This window comes from Sceloporus occidentalis, unplaced genomic scaffold, assembly GCF_023333645.1.
Source record: "Sceloporus occidentalis isolate IW3139 unplaced genomic scaffold, rSceOcc1.0.p SCAF_1, whole genome shotgun sequence".
Classification (NCBI taxonomy): Eukaryota; Metazoa; Chordata; class Lepidosauria; order Squamata; family Phrynosomatidae; genus Sceloporus; species Sceloporus occidentalis.
The window spans coordinates 46,749,201-46,773,178 of record NW_028316981.1 but is presented as its reverse complement, the minus strand read 5'-3'; the positions used below and the strand labels follow the sequence as shown (position 1 = coordinate 46,773,178).

The following is a 23,978-nucleotide window of genomic DNA, read 5'->3' as shown; positions in this document are numbered from 1 at the left end:
ATCAAAATTCTTATAGTACTCCTATCCAAACACTGAGGCATAGTCAAAATTCCATAGACAGACAGACAGACAAGTGTGGGACCACTATCCTTTCTCTACTGGTCCAATTGCCCTTACAGCTAGATATACAAGTACTGCCTCTAATGCTGATCTCAAAGTATTAGCAAATTTGTATACTGTAACTGAAAGAGGCCCTTCAGTTAATGTGGACCAAACTGATAAAAGCTTTAAATTCTAATGTAATCATTTTAAACTGAAACAGAAATGAGCTGATTAACTAGAGTAGCTGGTACAATATAGGTGTCACATAATCCAACTGCCTAGCATTTACTAGTACTGCATTTTGTTCAAGTTGTGAAGCTTCTGGACATACTTTAAAGACAGCCACATATGGAGTGAATTACATTAATCCAGACTGGATATTATCAAATTATGGATAGGGCTCGAACAGACAGGCCAAAATAAAGCTGCTTCAGGTCACTTTGGAGGTATGCTGTTTAAATGACACACTCATTTTAAGAGGCCAGAAGCTGTGCCAAAGCTGCGCTCTAGTCCTTAGGACTGTAGCATGGCTTTGGCATGGCTTCTAGCCTCTTAAGACATGTGTGTCATTTGAACAGCATACCTCCAAAGTGACCTGAAGCAGCTTTATTTTGGCCTGTCCGTTCAGGCCCAGAGTTACAGTTGGTATACTAATCCAAGCTGCCAAAAACACCACTGATACAGGCAGAGCTTCCCCAGTCAGCTCAGAGTTCAGGAAAATCCGGTCTGGGTACTTGGGTCTGTAGGCACAGAGGTACAACCCTGCCTAAAACCAAAAAGCAATACCTAGATAGTGGTTCCTGGGTTTAGACTTAGGAAGATATACTGTTTAGCTAATAACCCTATTTCAGGCATTTGATAAGCATGTGTACTCAGCATGCAAGAAGGAGAAAGCATGAATCCAAATTCTATTGTTGATTTCTTCGAGTGTAAGTGATATTACTATCTGTGAATATTCTGTGTGAGCCAGAACACAGAAAAATAAGGGCTCTAGCTTCCTTGAAGAGCTTTTCTGGATCCTACAGGCTCTTCCCTTCAGATAATTCATGGGGGGGGGGAGGTGCTTTTCATCTCTCATGTATGGGCAGACACACTTTCTGAATCATTAAAACACACACACACAAGGAATAATGCCTCAATATCAATGCAAAAGGTTAGTGCACCTTTTTGTGGTTGAACTAGTTTAAAGGATCTGATAAGAGTCTACTTATTTATGCTAACTGAACAATAAGCTGGGTTAGTATCATCAGTCGTAGGAGAAAAATAAAATAACTGTGGTCTGCTACCAAAGAAAAGCAAACATTTCAGCCGAAGAAAATTGAAACGTCAAAGGACCACAGGTAAAATTGTACTGTGAATATCTGTCCTATTTTAAAAGTAGGGCAAATCATGTATGAGGACAGCAAAATAGCTTCTGGCTTCAAATTCAAGAAATGGAAGCCTTTGTTGTGCAACACTTCAGAGAACCAAAGAAGGGCATTTGTTCCATTCTCACCCAGAACAATAAGAATAGATACAGTGGAAGGAGGAGTTCTCATGGTGTCCATCTTTTGTTTAAACCACTTTTAAAAACTGTATTTAGCGTTTAGGAAAAATGAAGATCTCTTCTCAGCTGAATATTTTTCCTGCATAATAGAGTATGGTTCTGTTTTCAGTGTCAATGATCACTACCACAAAGTGGGAAAATTCTATTTAAAAAATTGGTTCGTTTTGTAATGAAAATGTTTGAGAAGGTAAGGATGTTTCTAAATGAGAGTTTTATGTGTTATAGCCCTGCCCCATTGCCTGGGAGGGCGGCGCCACAATAAGACATGAGCCATATGTGGAGGAAAGGCCATAACTTTATTCACGCAAAACCAGCAGCCAAAAGGTAGGGTTGGCCAAAAGCATGAGGTCTGGATCATCGTACAACCCGCTGTTGTAAGATACTGGCCAGTCTTATATCAGCAAGATATCGGGATGAGCTAGGGGCTGATGGAACGCCCTCTCATATCCATGCAACCTAGTGATTGCATTCAAATTAAATCCCCTAGTCACCGGGAAGCGGTGTCACGTTATGGCCCCCGCAATGGCCACAACGCATGCCCTCATCGCTCCCGTGTCCCATAGGGACTCCCGATACAGTGCTATGCAACCATATAGACCATGACCACCAGATCCAGACCCTCTGCTGCCGCCCCAAAGTTGTGACAAACACCAACACCCTGGCGGAGGGCGGGTGGGAGAGCCAAGCAGCAAATGGCGCCGTGCACCGGGCAACTGGGCCTTAAATAGGCCATGCCCAGGGGGTTGCTGGGAAGGGAGTCACCCCACCCCCAGAGCAGCCGAACCAATCGGCCGCCCTGGAGGACCGAGGCAACCATAGAGAGGGACTATACGCCCCCTAGAGCGGCCTTTCAGAGGCAGAAGTCCCTCCCTTTCCCTCCCCAGCAACCAATCGCCAGCAAGCGCGCCCCAGCAAAGCATGCTGGGGCACTCCACCGAGCCTGTGTCGCCGCTCCGGCGGCAACACGGCCTGCCCGCTCAGTCGGGCGGCCGTCTTTTGGTAAAGTTTCATGTGCTATACAAGCATTTTCATTTATCCTTGTAATCTTTGTTTCCCCACTGTTTCGTCCACTTTTTTTCATACTACAGAAAAATATGTTACAAAAGAAAAGATTAAATAGCTTCACTATCTTTTGATTAGTAATAACTGGAGATGTCTGCTTGAAAGAACCCTTTGAGGCCAAGGTACAATATCTCAGGATGACTTTGATAAAGAAAGTCAAAGAGACAGCCTTGCAATATGCGGAAGGAAAGGAATGGACCATCTGGTATGATTGGTAGATATCTAAAGGTTAGGAAAGAAAACATTGTAAGAACTCAGCAATGTTTGTTTATTCACAATAAGTGGTCAGAATACTGTACAATGTTAATTCACATGCGCTTAACTAAGGGTGCATCTACACTGTAGAAGTAATGCAGTTTGACACCATTTAATGTGATTTGTAGTTTTACAAGGTCTTTAACTCTCCCTGCCAAAGCATGCTGGTGTCTCACAAAACTATAAATCCCAGTATTCTGTAAGATGGAACCATGGCACTTAAAGTGGTGTGAAACTGTGTTATTTCTCCAGTGTAGATGCACCATAAGTAGCAGAGGGATTAAGAAACCCAGTTATTGAATTGGAAAGATGTGCATCAGTTCCTTTGCTGGTTCTGCTTAGTACTTAAGTAACAGCAGCTATCTATTGGACAAGGATGTTTCAAATTTTTCTATTTATATTTCCTGCTAATGCAGGGCCACTTCTGAGAGTGCAATCCTTGCCCATGTTAATGAGTAATATATGGGATGAAACAGATGTGCCAATTGAAGTTGCTTCCAGTTGTTTTGCAGGCATGTTGATTGGAATCATAGGCGCGTTACAGAGCACCCAAGAAGGGTGCTCTGCCACCGCCACTGGTTGCTACGTCCTGGAACCGCAGCGGTCAAACCGTGCGGTTCCCGGGCGCAACAAGAAAGAAGCGGCGAAATGGCGCTTCTTTCTGGACCCCAGAAGTGGCGCCGCGAGGTGCTAGTTGTGCACTCGGGCGCCACTTCCGCCACATGACGTCCGGACGCTATGCATCCGCGACATCAAAATGGTGGCCCCCATGTGGATGGGCGCCGCCATTTTGTATGGACTCAGTCCGTATTAGGGTTGAGGGGCGTCCGGAAGGGATGCCCCTTCTCAACCCTAACACACCCCTTCCTAACCCTTGTACGCCCCTTCGGCGTGTCTGTAACGCGCCATAGAATCATAGAATTGTATTGGAAGAGACCTCAAATGCCATCCAGTCCAACCCCCTGCCATGCAAGAACTCTCAATCAAAGCTTCCCTGACAAATGGCCATCCAGCCTCTGTTTAAAGACCTCCAAGGAAGGAGACTCCACCGCTCTCTGAGGGAGTGTGTCCCACTGTCGAACAGCCCTTACTATCAGGAAATTCCTCCTAATGTTGAGCTGGAATCTTTTTTCCTGTAGCTTGCATCCATTGTTCCAGGTCCTGTTCTCTGGAGCAGCAGAAAACAAGCTTGTTCCCTCCTCAGTATCACATCCCTTCAAATATTTTAGACAGTGCATGCCTCCAACGTAGCCGGAAGTCACATTGAAGCTGTGCTCTGGTCCTCAGGACCAAAGCAAAAAAGGAGCCACAATAAACCTACTCCTAGTGGTGTTGGTTGCCTCCTGTGTACATGACCTGCCGTGAAAGTGGGCCATGTGGACAACAGGGTTCTGACCTGATTCCAGCCAAAGCAGACTCAGGCTGGTGTTTTGTGCCCCTTTGCTCCAGCTCCAATTTTTTGGGGGGGGAAATAGTAAGACATACCAAGTTATAAAAATGCTTTTAGAAACTGGCATAACATTTAAAATTAAAAGCATACAAGACATGAAATCAACTCTTTTTTTATAATTTCTCACTTATTCCTGCTAAGTATATCAGTTTCACTATTTGTGCCTTTATTATATTAGAACCATTCGGTGTTTTTTTTAATGAGTCTACTTTATGGTTATTTTCCTATGTATGCAGGGAATTTAAAGATCTATTTCTCCACATTTTTCATTTAACTATCCCAGATATATTATTGTTTTGCAAACCTCTTTTCCCCCACTTCAAAAATTGAAATGAAAATGTGTTAGACTTGTGTCTATGACAACAATAATCCATACATTAAAAACAACAACTAACATTTCATTTTGTAGAAACATTTCAAATATAATTTAAAGCAATCTTTTTTATAGATGGCAATATGAATTGTCTTTAACCAAGCCATAATTATTAGCTGCATGTCAAAAACATGTATTTAATGTCTATAGAAGTAAGCACATATCGGTGTCATACATTTTCATTTCTTTTTTTTTTTTTTTTTATTACTTTTTATTTCACATACAAGGGACAATTTCACACAAAGCACAAACACATACCACATATCAACACGACACAGTTAAAAGCATCTTCTTACATCGTATTTCCTTTTATATTTGCACCGATTTTACTGTCTTTTCCTCATCCTTTCATTCCTGTTTTTACTTACCAGTTCTTTTTTTTAAATGCACATAATCCTTCTCTTACTGATTTTTTTTTTAAATATATATAAATTACATGTTGTTTTTTTTTAATTATTCTTACCTTGCAAATCTATCTATATAATGTTTCAGTCCAATTTAATTAATTTCCACCCAAAGTTCATTATTTTTTCATAAAGTTATCTACTCTTTTCCAATCAGCCAAATTATCAGTTTTCCCTTTTAATATCATAGTAAGCCTGTCCATTTCTTTTAGATCTAAAATTTTTTGTATCCATTCCTCTATGTCAGGGGTTTTTTCCTTTTTCCAATATTTTGCTATTAGCACTCTGGCCGCCGTCATCAAATACAACATTATCCTCCAAAATTTTTTTTCTACTGTGGTGCCCAAAAAAGATGTCATATTTAATAAAAAAAGTTCTGGGATTAAAGGGATTTTAATTTTAAGCATTTTCTGTATTGTCTGGTGAATGTCCTTCCAATACTTCTTGATTTTTATACACCCCCACCACATATGATAGTATGACCCTCTTTCCGTACCGCATTTCCAACATTTATCATTGCCCAATTTGAACATTTTAGCTATTTTCACTGGAGTGAAGTACCATCTATTGGATACCTTTAAATAGTTTTCTTTAAGATCTTGAGCCACTGTAAATTTACTGGTTTTTTTCCATGAGTTCTCCCAATCCTCCAATTTAATTGTATGTCCTATTTCTTGGGCCCATTTCGTCATACTATCTGTTATCACTTCTTTTTCCAACTCATATTCCATCAAAATTTTATAAATTTTTCCTATTTTCCCTTTTTCTTTGGCCCATATTATTTTATCTAACACGTTTTCTTTCTTTTCAAATCCTTGTTGAGTACAGTCTTGTTTATATTTGGATTTTATCTGAAAGTAAGCGAACCAGTGTATATCTTTACCTTCTTGCTTTAATTCTTCTTTAGATTTTATATCATCTTCGCCTTTTTCATTTGATTTTAGTAAATCTTTATATTTAAGCCAGGGTCCGCCTTTTTCCCATCTACTTAGAAAGGCCTCCTGAGGTGACACCCATAGTGGAATCTTTGAGTAGAACCTTTCTCTAATTTTGCTCCATATTTTTAACAGGGATTTTCGAATTGTATGGTGCATGAATTCATTATTAATCTGGTGTTTTTGATACCACACGTATGCGTGCCAGCCATATCTAATATTACAAGATTCAATACTCAAGATTTTCATATTCTCCACTTTAATCCAATCCAAAATCCATGTTAGTCCACAAGCCCAATGATAAATTTTTAAGTCAGGAAGCGCACATCCCCCTTTAATTACCTTCTTTTTTAATATCTGATTGTTGATTCTAGCTTTCCTGTCTTTCCACAGGAATTTCTTAATGTCTCTATCCCATTCCTGAAAGACCTTTTCTTTTGTAATTATTGGGAGATTCTGATAAAGAAAAAGTAACTTTGGTAATATGTTCATTTTTATAATTGCCAATCTGCCTAATATTGAAAATTCCATGTTTTTCCACCTTTGTATATCGTTTTTAATTTGATTCCACGTTTTTTTGTAATTATTTTCAAATAGTTCAATATTGTTATTAGTAATCCAAATTCCTAAATATTTAACTTTGTTTGTTACTTGAATTCCTAATTTTTCCGCTAATCCCTTTTCCTTAGTCTTTTTCATATTTTTTGTAATCATTAACGTCTTATCCTTATTCATTTTAATCCCTGAGAGTTGTCCAAATTCCTCAATCTCTTCCAATAAATTTGTTGCACTTTTTTCCGGTTCCTCTAGGATTATTACCATATCATCAGCGTAAGCTCTAAGTTTGTGTTCATATCCCTTAATTTTAAGTCCTCTTATTGTTTTATTTGATCTAATCGCGTTATTAAGCACTTCTAGTGTTATTATAAATAACAATGGGGATAAAGGGCATCCTTGTTTTGTCCCTTTTTCAACCTGTATTTCCTCCGTCTTTTGTCCATTTATTATTAATTGAACTTTTTGCTTTGAGTATAAATGTAATATATTTGTCATTCCATTTTTCCCCACTCCCATGGCCTTTAATACCTGAAACATAAAACTCCATCCAATACTATCGAAGGCCTTTTCTGCGTCCACAAATATAAGTGCCATTTCTTTTTTTTTATATAAAGTGTAGTATTCTATAACATTCAGAATTGTTCTTATGTTGTACCTCATATATCTTCCTGGGAGGAAACCATTTTGATCATTATTCGTAATTTTGACTAATATTTTTTTCCACCTGTTTGCTATTATCCCTGTAAACAACTTATAATCAATATTTAAAAGAGCTATAGGCCTATAATTTGCCATATTCGTGTTGTCTTTCCCCTCTTTGGGTATCAAAACCACATTCGCTATTTCCCATGTTTTTGGTATTCCTTCCTCAGTAATGCTGTTAAATACTTGGTGCAATCTACCAACTAATTGCTCTTCAAAAGTTTTATAAAATAATGAGGTGAAACCATCTGGCCCGGGTGTTTTTCCTTCCTTTAATGCTCTTATTACCTGTGTAATTTCCTCTAATTGTATTGGTTTCTCCAAACTATCTATATGTTCCTTGTTCAATTTGTCTATCTTCTTTTTCCCTAGATATCTTGTAATCTTGTTCACCAGATCCTCATCTCTATTGTTATTTTTATATAATTCCTTATAGTAATTTTGGAAAGCTTTTTTTATTTCATCTTGTTTTCATTTCAAAATTTTGCCTAAACTCTCTTGATAATTCTGCCAATCCATCATTTTACTAGGAAGCTACTTTTCTTCCTTACACAGTGAACAATGAATGGTTCCAGAAATTAGTTGCAATCATAGCAGTGCACTTAGTTGGAACTCACAGAATATGAGCAACAGATTAATCTATATCTATAAGTGGCTTTACATGACCCCCTCTCTCATATGTTGAGTGGATGCGTGCATTTTTTAGGTGGCTGGCTAGCAGCAGGCCTGCTGGCTAATTCCACTAGTTTGGAATTTCTAGAAAGGCTCTTGTGCGCTTGCAATTTTATTTCCTCCCACCCAATAACTCTAACTGGCCCAGGGATTCCAATCACAAGGAGGTAAATATATATATATATATATATATATATATATATATCACACACACACACACACACATATATATATACATACACACACACACACACATGTGGAGGCTTTTTCAAAGTCCCTGGGGAGGCATGGTAAGAGGTACATTAGCTCTAAAAGCATGTCTGGCTTTTACAATGTTGGTTGTTCATCACTAAATTCATAGTTAGTTATGTGAAGATCTTCTAATTCATAACACTTAACATACCTACATATAGTGATCATATCCTGTCTCTTTCAGAGGTTGCATTTTTAATTTGTGGCCCAAATCCAAAAGTGTACTTCTGCTGTAACTCACTGCTTCCCTGGAATTGCAGATCCACCCTTCCTCTTACAGCATCCCTCCCCCAACTATGGTAATGCTTTTAGGACATGTTTTTGGCATCAGGAAGAGCTACAGCAGGAGAGGTTGTGAGTCTTGATTCTGTTGCCATTGGATAACTCTATTCCTTTCAAGTCCCATTTTTTCACATAACCTTTTCTCATCATCATTTCAGACATGCTTTCAAAAGATTCCATAACCAAACCTTCAAAGGATATTAATATTTGAGAATGGAGATGGAATGGCCAGGAGCAAAGTATCTTCTGTTGTGAAATACTGGACTGTTCTAAAATTTTCATCTGTATATTATTTCCTTATTAATTGATTTTAATTACTGTGAGATTAAGAACAAGTTTAGTTTCCATTATCAGTTTTGGTTCCATTATCATCCTAGTCCCAGTGAATTAAAGCCAAAATACATTCTTAACATTTTAGTGCACTTAAAAATATTTTAGAAATGAAGCAGTATAAAAGTTAGAGCTTTGTCTTACCTTCTAAGAAAGCAGGCAAGAGCTATACTGTAGGTGGAATAGTGTACCAAGTAACAGATTTTTGTACACTCTTTCTTACAGGTGGTATGCAGTCTATAGGAAAAGTAAATATATTGATTTATATAACTGAGATGTTTAAGTAGACCATGTTATTTATTTATTTTTATGAGCTAGTTTTAGTCATGTTACTGTATAAAGCTGGTGGAATAGCTCCAAGCACAAATTATCCTTTATGTTGGATGAAACAACAACAACAACAACAGTTTCCCAAAAGGTTCAAGTACCTCTGAACATAGGTGAAGGTGTTCATATATCAGAAGACCACTGAATGAATTCTAGACAACCCTAGAATTATTTGTACTAACTGAAGTTTACAGACAGAATCCATTCGGCTACAGCCAAGCAGTCAGTTTTCACTGTCCTCTGTTTCAATTTGGGCAGTTGCACAAGCTCACCCTACAGTCCAACCTTCCAAAAGATGTAATAGGCCACAACATGCCAATGATTTTAGTAACCAATACAAATGATCAAAGAAAAAAGATAGACAGCACAGCAGCACTTGTACAGCTGGGTCTACTTCTTTTCCTGAAGTAGACTATGACATGTTTTCATTTCATGCGTACATCATTCACAACCCACTTACAGGATCCTCCAGACAACATATACTCTTAACCCTCACCTTACAGGTAGTCTGAATGAAGATTTATTAGAGTTTTATTGTACTAAGAATGGAGGAGTCACATAGGAGTTCAATTTTGCTTCTGGTTTTTAATGCTTCACTACTGATATAATCATGTTCCCTGGTAATTCATGGCAGGGAAACAAACGGGAAGGAACAGAATATATCAAACTTATTCGCTGAATATGTTAGACATTAGTTTCATCTTACTATTCAAGTGTAACTTATGGCATTTGAGGAGCCAACTGTTTCATTTGACAGTTAAAAAAACCAAGAACATGTTTACTTAAGCAGGGCTTATATTTCAGTTTAGAATATTATTTGCCAGTAACTTCTGCCATACATCATACTGTGTTTTTGTATGAGTGTGTGAACTTTTAAAAATTTAAGTAGCTTGTGAATCTCATTTGATGAGCAGATATAAAATTTTAGGTCAACAAAGAGCTCTTGCACTTATAATGGTCTACACTGTATTGGTTTTTAATATGCATCCACCGTTTTTGACATAGTCACATCTCTGTAACATTTCATGGCTGAGAATTTTGCTTCGGTTCATTTTCTGTTATAATTTATCAACACATTTGGATGTAGGAGACTGGAAAATTCTTTGATTTGTTCATCCAGAATTCAGCTGCTCTTTTCCTCTGAGAACTACATACAAGTCCTCCCTCAGTCTTTATGCCAATGATGAGGAGCACTGCTATCATGGGATGAGGAACAGGACACCATGAGAGACCCATCTGCCTGTCCTCCTCCCACTTACAGCAAAGTGAGCTGATATTTGTTAGGCCTCTTTCCTGATTGGTAGAGATTTCACTCATTGTGATCCCTCTTCCTTCATTTTCATGGATGCCTTTAAAGGTTATCCAAGTTGCCTAGGCTTCTATGTCAATTTTTCTTCCAGTTCCAACCTAGGTGTGTTTACTTCCAATTGAATCAGCAGTATAAGATCATTTGGTGTTGCCTCTCTCTGCCCCATCACAAGTGTGATGGCCAATATCACCTGGGCTAGCAATAACATTTACATTTCTATATCTCTTAATAGTGAAATCAGCACTCTCTAAGCAGTTTATAATCAATAAGCCAATTGCCCCCAACAAGTTGAGTAGTCATTTTTACCAGCCTATGAAAGGATGGAAGCCTTGGAGCTCTGGGACTGAACTCACAACATTGTGGCTACAGTACTGGTATTTAAGTTCTAGTTCTGGTTCTATGCCACCAGGGTTCCCGGCTCGATAGAGCCAGCCATGTCTCCATAGTGTCTTTTTTCCCCCTCCTTGATGTTAAATATTGATGATTATATGCCTTAGGTATCAATAACATGATTTTCTTACTGGACAATCTTTGCAGATCGGAGTGCTGAGAAAAATAGATTATTGGTCATTCAGCATGACAATTCTTGTATATCACTTATGTCAGAAAGAATTCTCTACTAAACCATAACAAATTTCAGCAAAGGTACACTGGGGGAAAATTTATTAAATCTCTTTCTCTTTTTTCCCTGATAGTGATATAAAATTGGAGGAAATACACAGAGATGAGAAGTAATGCCTCTGAACCTTTCAGAGTATAACAATGTTAAAACAGAACTCCTATCTGTTTGTTGAGGAAAATGTTAAGATAATAAGGCTTACAGAATCCTTTGATTTGAACAATGCAGTATTTGCTGAACTACCAATTTCTTGTTTGAAAAACTGGTGTGTGTGATGTAGGGACAGCACTGTGGACCATGTAGCCTATTTATTTATAAAAGGAATTGTCCTTCCTGAAGGCTGTCAGGAAAGACAATTTATCCTTTTGAGTAACCAGGAAAAAAAATATATGCTGAGGGCTGGAAGGAAGATGACCTTAGGAGGTACTTTTTGACTTAAGTGAAGGTCTACCAAAAAAGGCAAAGAACCACAACAGGCCTTCGGTGTTTTTAGTCTTGGCAAATGAAGCCTGGCTTTCAGAAATTTCACTGGTTCTAAGGGTTGCCATGCTGCCTCTTATCTCTCGTTTCGGGAGATCTAAAATGGCAGATGCCTGCTGCTGCGACTAGTGTTCCAGAGCCAAGAAGGGGATTTATTTCACAGCTGCAGCAAGCACTTGGACTGAAGATGGCAGTACTCAGTTGAATACCCTTACCAGCCTAAGACAAGAGCCTCACTTACCTTTATGGTAGGAGTGAGATTTGGCTTTCATGTTGCACAAATAAAGAGATTATTTTGCTTCTCTAACTTTCTTAGCAAGAAAATAGTTGAGATTTACTTTCTTTTTGCTTTAAAGCAAAGGAAGCCTCTTGTAAGAATAAATTGGGAGCCCCCCCCCCCCCAATTGCTGATAATCATAGAGAGATTAAAGAAAATGACACAACCACTGAATTCAGGAAAAAAATATGACGGGGGGCAAAACATATGGCCCCAATGGGACGGCTTGGAGCCGCCCCATTTAGGCTGAATTGAGGCTGCAACAAACAGATGTGTGACCCAATCCAGTCAGCTTCCACTCCAAATAGGCACAAAAAACATCCACTCCTATTTGGGGTGGAAAAAAGCAGCCCCTTTGCCTCTACAGCTGGCTTTTCACTGGATCTGGGGCATGTGGCATCTAAATGCCATGCCCCCAAGCTGGATAGAAGATGGCCAGCATGTAATCTCTGGTGCAGCTTTTGTCTGGCTTGGGGGCATGGCATGTCTAAACGCCAAGCCCCAAGCCAGTGAGAAGATGGCTTTACCGGGCTGACTGTTTTGGCCCTAACTTGGTTGTGAAAGTCCTGTTTTGCCCCAAACAGCTATCATAGACATCAATGAGGGGACCAGACACTCCACTTACTCAAATGAAAACACAAGTGTTAGTTTGTTAAATGCTATGAAACTGAGACAGTGAAATCTATGAGAGAAGAATGAACAATTCGAGGTGGGTGGAATAGCAGTGCACCCAGACTTTTCTATGCATTATTAACTGCTGCAAAAGACTTAACAATCTGAAACACAAGCACAAAGGTCAAGCCCTTGCAATGCAAACATGTAACAGCAAAGCCAGGCTTTTCAATGACAAAAGCATGCACGTATCAGAAGCTAACTATAGTGACTAGAAGAACATTTCTAAAAACATGGGAAAACTTTAAGGCATTTCCATCTGATTTCTTTTTCTTTTCCTTTTTCCTTTTTTTTTTTGGGGGGGGGGGGTGGTAGAGTGCTCAGTTCAAGCCATACACCAGGAAAAGGGAATCTGTGACTTTCCAGATGTTGTTGGTCTTCTACTCCCATAATTTCTTATTAGTATGTTTCCTGAGTCTGAGAAGTTGGAATCCAAGAATTTCAGGAAGATAAATGCTCTGTCCTTGCCTTGTAGCAAGAGCCTCAGCATAGCTTGCAGGTAATGACCATTGTACTTTGGTTAGCTACCTTCTACCTCAAGTTGAACTAACCATGAAGAGACTGGCTGCCCTCAACTTTCTCACCATGGAGGAGAGAGTGTTGAAAGGTGAATTTACCTAAAGATGAGGGATAGAAGTTTACTTCTTTACTGGGTTGCAAATCTTTTCTAAATTGTGTTCCTGCAGGCAAGGATGAACAATTTTGCCAGTTCTTTTCTCACTTTAAGAAAGTAATTAAAACCTGTGTAGCTCTGGGGACTATTATTCTATGCAATAAAACCCAAAAACCTATTTTGCCAGAAAATAGCATTTTCTGTGTCAAAATCAAATGTCTTGTCCAGAAGGCAACTTTCCCACATAGAAAATAGAAATTTCTGCACACAAAATATTTTTTCTTCATAGAAATGTTTTCTGAACAGAAAATATTATTTCTGTTCAAATACCCCTCCCATATGGATTTTTACACACAATAACTTTCAAACTTCAAGGATTCTCACTTATCTAGTATTCTCATTGTCAGGTTTTCCTGAAATTTCTGAAACCATTTTCAAATATGTCCAAACTTTATCAATATTTCAAACATTATTTCCTTTGAAAGTGGAGCTAAAACCTGACTGCACAACCATTGGGAGTACAGCTACTTCCAAAAAACAACTGGGAAGATGTTGAAGAGGAGGCAACACCATGGCCATCACACTGTATGAAAGAAGACAGCTGCTACCAAGGGGGAAGCCATAATTTCTGTAACATAATCTGATAATGATACTGCATCATCACAAAGTATTTTCCCAGAAGGATGCTGGGCCTCATTTTTCAAAGTTGCATGTGCACAACTTTTAACTTCTGATCATCTTGTGAAATAATTAGTTTTCTATGTACTATTACCCCACTACTCAAAAGTCTCAAATATCCTCCCCATGTCCATGAATGATTCACCCAGTGACTTACACTCATCTTTGTTGGTACTATTTACTCAGCAGGCTGTAAATTTACTTAATAGCATGGTCATGTTTTGTTTGGTTTTTTAAGCAAATTGCTGCTGGAACAAACTCCTCGAGGTCTGATAGTAGCTATGGGATTTATCACACAGAGCTCCAAATGTCATGCTTACATCAGCCAAACGTCACCAAAATGGGGTGGAAGTGTCACCAATGTGATCATGCCTGGCGCTTATAAAGTGAAACAGAAGAGTTATTGCCATGGAATCGTCAGCAGAGAAGCCCTTTTCTTATTAATAACGGATTAATCCATTATAAGAAAAAGGCTGCTTCCCTGATGATTCCATGGCGATAACACTTCTGTTTCACTTTAGAAGCACCTGTGGCATGATCACACTGGTGACACTTCTGCCTCATTTGATGATGTTTGGGCAATGGAAGCACCACATGCGACAAACTCCTATGAATATATGACTAACAATGGAAAGATACACAACGTAGTGATCTTGTGTACATTTCATTACAGTCTCTGATGGTTTACTGTCAATGGTTTACCTGCAGCCTATGTTTCAACTTGCTCATGCTTCACCTTTGATAATGCAATATATTGACAGTGAAATACAAATATAATAGCAAGAACTGTATATATATTCTTAAATTCATGGCAACAAAAGAGCACAGGCAATAGTTAGTTTTCTTGATTTTTGGAGACCAAACAGCCCAATGTTTGGAGGTACATGAATCTCTTGCTGTATTCCTTCATGGAAAACATTTTTGCCCACAAATAAGAAATCCAGCCTTTTCTTTAAATTAGATAACGTATTGTTAAGCAGTCTCATTGAACAAAACATATGACAGCAACCTTTGAAAACCAAATCTGGCTCTGCCAGAATAGTTAATATCTAAATTAAGGCTACAAGCTCCAATTTTTCAGTAAGACACATTGGCATTATTTGGAGTTATGCCAGAACAATCTTTGGTGTGTTCCATCTTCAGCCTTTCCCCAGAACTACAACTGGTTGGAGCACTTGATTCAACTCTCTTAACCTTCAATCAGCACATTTTGTTTCAACCATCTGATACCTTTCAGACTTCCTTCTCATGAACAGTAAATCTGTGGAGTGGGATGGAGTGGGAACACACCTCATGGGCCCAGAAGCTCCATTGGACCCACCCCACCTAAGTACAGATAAAGGTAGAAAAAGTATAACTGTGAACATACATCTGCAAACTGTGCCCTATTCAAGTGTTCTGTAAGTATGGAGATTTAACATGAAGGCAGAGGAATGTGATAATCCTAACTCCATTGTCACTGCTTCCTTTACTTTCCTTATGAAGAGAGCAATGTTCTGTAGTGGCAGTTCTCCCATATGATTGTGAACTCTGATTTTCAAGTGCTCATGTCATGTGGTGAGGCTCAATGGGTAAAAGAGGCTGTCTTCAAAAATGCAACATCCATGTCTGGAGGACAATAACATTCCTTGTCATCACATGTTTACTCTCCACACATGCAGCATGCCTGAACAGAGATTTGTTTGTGCTCCATGCAAGTAAGAAACTGGTATATTTAAGAATCCCAGTTCTACATGCATTCTGCCACTTTTTCAGATTTATGGCACTGTAACAAAACAAACAGGTTAGGTCTCTTCCATTGCACTTTCACTGCATGTGTAGAACAGAAAAGGGGTACAAATTCATTTTTAAGAGTGCCATTTTAAGAAGAACCTAACAAATTCTCCAACTAGACATTGTATGCAGAATGCAATTATTCTTTGGTTTTCATAGCTTAAAAACATCCAAACCAATATATTGTGATTCAGCAAACAACCATTACACACAATTATATAAAAAAGAAAAGTCAATACAATTTAAAATTTCTGCTAATTAACCTTTAAAAATAGAGCAATTTTCCACACCTGCTCTAGACTTTATAGCATATATTTGTAAATCCTTGACAAATTTTGATGCTCTAAAATGATACATACTTCTTTGCATCAGACAACAAAAAGCAAGCCTTTACAAGAGTTCGTGATTTTCATGCATCTTTAAATTTTGTAATCAGTTTCTCTCATCACAAATTGTCTACAAAAATTATTCAGGAAAATGTGTTAAAATGTATATATTTAGGAGAAAGTTGATATGTGAAGAAATTTCTTGGGTTTCCACAATGAAAGCAGCATTTTGCTCCTTCTTGAGGTTTTTCCCATGAAAATGTGCATTTCACCTCAAGCGGTTTCATGTTTGTGAGATGTACATGATGTTTTCAAGAAATAAAAGGAACAAAAAGTAATACACATTTTTAATGTGCAGGGGTAGCTGTGTTGGCCATTTGGTAAATTCAAACAAAAACCCACCAAACAGTGAGACATTTATTGGCCAACCGAATGCACAATGTACTTGTTGCAAGCTTTCAAAGCTCCATTGGCTTCTTCAGCAGGCAAGATGTTACATACCAAACAGGAGAAAAAATGGAGATGTTAGTAAGATGCCTGCATTTTGTTGTTTCTGTCCTTAGTTAAGATGGTATAAGGACGGTATCTTTAGCAGGCTGACCCCTCCTCCTCTGGCCATGTTGCAATAGGGAGACTTTGTAGGTAGACAAAGAGGCCTGTGGCCTCACAGGAATGGAAACATATTGGATTGCAAAAGAGGAGTCCTTGTTGATACGAAAATGGACTTTAAATTTCCTGGACTTTGAAAATTTCCACATGGCCAGAGGAGAATGGGCCAGCCTGCTAAAAATACCTCCCCTTACCATCTTAACTAAGGACATAAACAACAAAATGCCGGCATCTGACTAGCATCTCCAATTTTTCTCCTGTTTGGTTTGTAACATCTTGCCTGATGAAGAAGCCAGTGGAGTTTTGAAAGCTTGCAACAAGTATATAGTGCTTTTCAGTTGGCCAACAAAGATATCACTCTTTGTTGGATTTTTGTTTGCTATTTTTAATGTGCAAGACTAAAATGCACATAACTTAAAGAATATACAAAAATATGATTTTGTCAGTTGGGAAAATTGCATGAATTGCTTTAGGTAATTTCTATAAATAAATATATAAAATAAGAAATGTGTGGATTTTAGTATGTGAAAAAAAAAACCATGGTGCATAAATCCAATTGTTAGTCCCACCTAAAGCAGAATGGGAATGCAAGGGAGGTATTCATTGTTATTCATTGCCCAGGGGAGAAAAGGATTTCCCTTGAAAAAATCAGTACTTGAAAAACTCAGTCAGGAAGACTAAGCCAGCACTGAAGTTTCTACACTTTTCTCAGAGTTTTCAGTGACAAGTGTACCAGTGAACTATTCTGCACAGATGTACACCTGTTTTTTCTTCCTCAACCCCCCCCCCCCACTTTTGTACAGAAAGCCAATGCTCAGAGTAATTCCCCAGAACATTTCAAGATGTGCATACAATAGAGCAGTGCATAAAAATATGTATTTTCTTCTGCAGTGGCAAGAAAACGATATACATTGTTTGCCCTTGCATGTGAAGATAAGATAGCAAAGATTTACACCCTTGGAGTAGAGCCAAAGAATAAAACAGTAAGTCAACATTTCTGTCCATTCCATTGATTCGGTGTTTGCTATAATTGATACTAACAACAGGGTTCAACTCATAGCCTCAGAACTGAATACAGGAAGAAAAAAGGGATACAGGAATAAAATACAGATGATATTTGGAGAAGCTCAGCTAAATGAACACTGAGACATTTTCACAGTCCTTGAAAATATGTATAAAAATGGGTATTAAAAACGGAAGGCTTTTTACTAATGTGTATATGTGTCTTTCTCTGTGTGTATTAACTATTGCAGACAAAGAATAGAAAGAACATATGCTTTAAAAAAAAAACAGCAAATGTTGAAAGAAATAGTTAAATTAGACAAATTCATCCCTCGTACAGAAGAGAATTGAAAGGAGCTGGACTGCCCTGCATGTTTGAATTCTCAAAAACCTTACCACTGTATATAAAGTAATGTGAGCTAAAAAAAAAAAGATTTTTTTTTCTCCACCTCTTTTTAATGTGATGGTGCTACAGTGACTCCTTGACATTTGCTGACAAATGTTCAGATGGTGGAGGTATAAAAGATATAGGAAGAGCATACAGAGTCTTTCCTAATGAAGATAATAACCACCCACTAAAACATTTTCTAATATAATTTGCATCTAATTTGCATTTATGTTTAATACTAAAGTTTGTCAGGGCCTCTGTTTATGATTAGGACTGTCAATCAAAACTGTTCGTCTATCACCTAGTTTTCAATTGATTTACTTAAATAAATGTGCTTAAAAAAGACTCCTCAATATATAATTCTTTTTAAGATACTGACATATTGAAGGAACTGTATAATTCTTCATACTGCAAAAAGTACAGTAAAATGTCATTTTTGTTGGGGACTCAGAATCTGCTGTAGGCAAACATAAGCCAAATGCCTACAAAATGAAGCCATCGCCATATATTCCTGCTATCTTTTAGTGCCAGTAAGAGCACCATAATAGTTGCAACATGAAATGCAAAATACTGGTTGCTTCAGGATACAGAACAAAAGAAAACATTTCTTTCTTCATATTTGGCATAGAGACAGTGTGCCAGTTCTTTGAAGAATTTTGTTCTAAATTCATGATTAGAAGTTCAGATGGACCAGTTTATTCAAGTTTGTGTCCCTATTTCTTATTTTTTTTTAAAAAACAACAACATAGCTCTGTAGACTATATAAAAATACGTGCCAGATTGAAATAAAAGTGTGGATAAGTAAAGTTGGTCAAACATAAAAAGCAGAGAGACAACCCTACTGCTGCCATGCCACTTCATTTAAGATCATATGATATACTTAGAGGTATATATGAGTGCACAATATTTGGGTCAATTGTTAAAAAATAGTTTTATGCTAAGAAAAACACACCTAAAAAGAAGGTGAAACTAGAAGGAAGAACAGCAATTTTGAAAAGGTGCCTGGAAGGTTGCTCCCAGTAAGAAGAGCCAAAGAATAGGGGGGGGGGGGGGGGGAATAATGGTCATAAAAAAGAACAACCCAAAGAGAGTAAAAAATCTTTTAATATATCTGTGTATAATCATCAGTTCTGGAAATAAGAACAGAGGTGGACTCAGAAAGAAGGTACTCCATGCAAAGTGTTGGGAGAGAAAGCAACATGTTCATGACTACTTACTGTTTGGGTCTACATTTTCACAAAGTTCTGTTTTTGCTTCCCCATTGGGTCTGTCACTAGTTTTATGTGAAAGCCGTGAAGACATGGTTGCTGCTGTCACTACTGCCTTGAAGCTGCGTTTCCGCTTTTGGACATTTAGTTCAGGGTGGAAGATGATGATGTACACTTTCGGCATGTAAAGCATTCCCAGGGCCACTGAAGCACTTAGATTCATGGATATTGTAAGTGTGGTAGTTTGTACGTAGACCTAGGAGACAAAACATATAAGAAGACTACTTAAGAATAAGAGAAGTTGGCAATTGCACTTTTAAAAAAGAAGATGATATCAGTGGCTATGTTGCTCCAGACAGAATTGAAAGAAAGTTTGTACTAAAACCCAGAGCAGATTTACTGCCCATTGATGGAGAAGCCACATACTACCACAGGTTTCTTATTCTGAATTTTTCCAGCAGGGTTTATTATTATTTTTTTACTGTCTTACAAATTCTGTATAAATAGAGAGAAGAAAAAATCCAGACTATGCAAAAGAAAACAAATGTAGTCCTGATGCAAATTCAAAGTTCAGGAGAGTCTAAATTAGAACACTTAGGCGGGTTACAGACGGGCAAAAAGGGGTGTGTTCATGATGTCATGAAGGTGTAGCCTTTAGACGGGCCTTACCTGAATGCCATCATGAACGCGCCGCCCGCACGCCCCAAGCGGGAAGAAGCGGCATTAAAAAGGTGCCGCTTTTTCCCGCTTCTTTTTGATAAGCGGCGTACGTGCGCATCTCCGTATGTAAGCTGCTGCACCGATACGCCAGAATTGTTACGCCGCTAATTTAAGTTGCCCATTTAAAAGCTCCGTGTCTGCTGTGTCGCGTAATGAGTCGTGGTCCCAGGACATGCGCAGTTTGCAGTCAGGCTTTAATTGCAGCGTCAGATGCCAGGAAGCTGTGGAAGCTGCGGCACAGCTGCACTCTTATTTTAATACTCGTAACCCTAACCCTAGAGCAACATGTACGCAAGCGCTGCTAGAATTGTGGAAAGTTTGGAATTTAAAGTGAACCCCTACACACATTCCTGCGCCATTTTCACCTAACAATAAAAAAACACTAAAACTTTAAATATTTACATATGTACAAGGAAGGTGATGGGGGATGGCAGGGGGACAGCAGTGGCAGCGGTGGCAGCGGCGACAGCTGTGGCTGTGCATTGCAGATTCAGCAAGAGCACAGGGACCAAAGGAGAGGAGGCATCCATGATGCCAGTGAGACTGGCAACGTGCAAGCGGACAAGGATGCCATCACCAGCTGGCAGGAGGACACCTTTGTTCTTGGGTAGGGCGGGGGGGAAAGGTTAAAGGGGCCTGGGCACTTTAAATGTGCACATACGCTTTCTGCCGCCGGTGCTGACCGCCGCAGCTGCGCAGCTGCACATCCGCCAGCCGGCAAAAGAAAAAAAAGCCGCGTTTTTGGCCGCCCGTGCAGAAGCTGCCTCTCTCTTTGCAGCGTCCTGCAAGGCGGAGGTATGGAAGCTGCGGGTAAGAAACAGCCCTAGGTGAGGCGTCTTCACTACCCCCAGTGTGGAAGCCCCATCCACTTTAGCCACGCCCCCAGGGCAGGCGGTCTGGAGGCTCCGTATTCAGGGGAAGACACCTTCAAGACGTCTTCCCCTGCCCGTCTGTAACCCGCCATAGAATTGTAACTTTATAGTTCATGTTTATTCAGAATTAAGTCTTCCTATACCAAATAAGTCTACCATTGAATAGGATAAGAGATATAATTGGCATTTTCTTCACCTCCTGTACTGAACCACTGGGTTTTTGACAAACCATATTTTGAAATCCTGTTAGTCCCAAAACTAGAGTAGACTCACTTGTTTGTGTGGCTGTAGTCCAAAAGAATCAGCCACAAATGCTGGAAGAATAATGTATGCTTTTGTCTGTATTTGGTCCACATCAGCTTAGTACTACTGTTTATAAGCTTTCTTGGCAAGCTTTTTTTTGGGAGGAAATATTTCTAATTTTGTAGACCTCTCTCTCAGTTTATAACATTTGCAGAGATTTTATAATTTTAGTGGTTTTCTTAGTTTTGGTTTTGTTCTTGTCAAAAAAGACTTGTATCCCCCCCACCCAATAGTTTTAAACTGCTGTTAAAAAGTTAGAGTCCTATTGCGCTAGTGTCAATTTGGGGCTCGACAGACTGCCCCAAAGAGGCAGTCTGGAGCTGCCCATTTTCCCTGCATATAAAAAAGTATTGTCTTTAATGTATTGGATGAAATCCTGTTACTTAGTCCCAACTAGAGTAGGCTCACTAAATCAGTTATTAAATGTTGAGTCAACATGTAAGTAAATCCACTTGAATCAATGGGTTCATTCACATGAGGTCTAACAACAGTAGGATTTAGGTCTGTATCTGCATGGATTTCTAGTGCAGTGTTATAATCTTTAAGCATATGGATTTCTACAATAGTATGTGCCAGTGTGGCATAGTAGACTGAGTGTTGGACTACAACTCTGAAGACCAGAGTTCTATTCCCTGCTCAGCCATGAAACCCAAAGAGTGACCTTGGTCAAGTCAAATGTTCTCAGCCTCTGGGGAAGCTAATGGCAAACCTCCTCTGAACAAATCTTACCAAGAGAAGCCCATAATGCATTTGCCTTAGGGTTGCCATAAGTGGGAAATGACTTGGAGGCACACAACAATAACAAATGTGCCAGTACCATCATGACTGCAACTAAGATCAGCATATCACTACTGTGTATACAAATCCATTGGAAAAAAAAAACATGGAATAAAGTTTGGGGCTGCTGGAATTAGTTTGGCTGATATGCACAATTTCCAGTCCTGGCATCCTTAATGGAAATCCTTTTCAGCCATCAATATATTTAGCCAATGTGTGGAAGACTTCCACTGACATCCATGCATACACATGTCTAGCCTTTTTCAAGCTAGTGCAATGTGAGGATACAGGCAAGCATGCCTGTCATATGTGAAGTAGTTACAATGCATTCCGTTGTGTGGGGGCAGAGATTGACAAGACTTCCTCTTGCACCCTCTCAAGATAATTGGAGAATTGTGAGAATCACCCTTCTGTTAGAATAGCAGAACTTGGAGATATTTCTTTCTTTGGATCACAATTCTCAGAATCCCACATAATGGGTAATGGAATCTGGAAGGTGTAATCTAAATAAATAAATAACATTTCCATATTCTATGCAAAAGTAGTAATAATAACTGTGTTTTCATGTCATTTCTAACTCATGAGGATCCTAAGACCATCCTCCCATAAGGTTTTCTCAACAGGATATGTTCAGAGAGAGTTTACCATTGCCTTCCTGTGAAGCTGAGAAGGAGTAACTTGTCTAAGATCAGTGAGTGGATTTCCTGAGTCCTAAACCAACATTCAGACTACTACATATCACTGCCTCACAGAGTATAACAATGTTCCATGAAGTTAATTGTGAGTATAATTAAATAACCATCTTGAAAAAGTGCTAGGAGAAAGAGTGTGTGTGTGTGTGTGTGTAAAGAGAGAGGGGGGAATGAATGTGTGTGTGTGATATTTGAACTCCATAAACTCATGTGAAATCCAAGCAGCAAACTTTTTCTTTTCTTTTTTATTTAAAAGACTTTGCAAAGGAGAATAATTAAGCTTTTTCCCTGAGGCACTCTGATAGTAAATCAAGAATAAAACCCACCTATTGCCATGCCATTTGGAATCAAAGATTCCTCTCATTTCAACAAGAGATTGAACACTTTCAGTCTAGTAAACTAGTGGAGCACTAAAGCATGATTTTAACTGCCTGCACAACTGCTTCCATCAAATGGGATAAATCTACTTATATGCTGAGAGTTAAGTGCCTCAGTGGGTCACCCACCTGTACAAGTGTACAGTGCTTAGGATGAAGAATTACTCCTTCACGTTACAGAGCACAGGCACTATAAAAAGTTCTGCAAGCTTCATCCATTAATTTATTTAGCAGCTTAATGAACTAATGCTTTCACTGCAGATTACAATTTTCCCTTTTAATTATTTTATAAGAACTACTTTTGGAGATGCACATTGCCTTTTCCTCTTCCTATAAGAAATTTGGAAGCTTTGTTGTCAAACAGACCTTATTTTCAACCAGGTTGATGTGTTTAGGAACTGTAAAAAAAGGGGGGAGGAGCAGTATTATCAGAATTCAATTTTACATTATACAGTTATAGCACTCTGATTCCACTATAACTGCAATGGCAACATCCTATAAAATCCTTGGATTTTCAGTTTAGGAAGAGACATCTAGAATTTTCTTCTAGAGAGCTCCTCTAGTGTCTTCCCTGCTAAACTCTAGTACTTACTCCATAGCATGCAGCTGAAACTGTTAATATAACTTGTCTGAAATGGCCAGGATACTCCAGGGGCAGCCTGGAATATGCTGACCCCACAACTGCTGCAATCTTCTCCCATTACTGGCCCTCAGTTCCCACACCATGGTACCTGTCTGCATGGGCATCCCACTGAGTTATTTGATGTACCTGCCACTGCTGCAGAGCACTCGCTTCTGAAGTCAGAACAAGCACCCATTGAAGGTCAAATAGCTGTGTCTGAGAATGAGGGACCCATGACAGAGGCAGCCACACCAGGAAGCTCAGCAAAATGCCCAGTGAAACAGCCACCCCAGTATGGGAACAGAGGCTCCAGATCTTTCCAGAAGATCTGGAGTAAGAGGTAAATTTTAAAAATGCAATTTTTAAATTTTTAAAAATGCAGATCTGGAGTATGTTTAAGGCAGTTATACTCTGGGCCAAAACAGACAACCCTGAAGAGGTGGGTACAAGCCATCCCAGAGAAAGCTGGAT

At 38.9% G+C, this 23,978-nt stretch overlaps 1 protein-coding gene across 3 annotated transcripts in view; it reads right to left on the bottom strand.

Moving 5' to 3' along the window:
• Positions 1–23,978, bottom strand: part of GRM7 (glutamate metabotropic receptor 7) — a 576,789-nt gene that overhangs the window by 43,434 nt on the left and 509,377 nt on the right. For 2 of the 3 annotated variants that reach the window (XM_089520203.1, XM_089520222.1), the window contains exons 9-10: positions 19,154–19,400; positions 9,008–9,100 (exon numbers count right to left, since the gene is read on the bottom strand). In XM_089520203.1, coding sequence (XP_089376329.1) covers positions 9,030–9,100; positions 19,154–19,400 — 318 coding nt within the window. In that variant the 3' untranslated portion in view covers positions 9,008–9,029. The remainder of the gene's footprint in view (positions 1–9,007; positions 9,101–19,153; positions 19,401–23,978) is intronic. The other variant, XM_089520213.1, reaches the window with a different exon arrangement.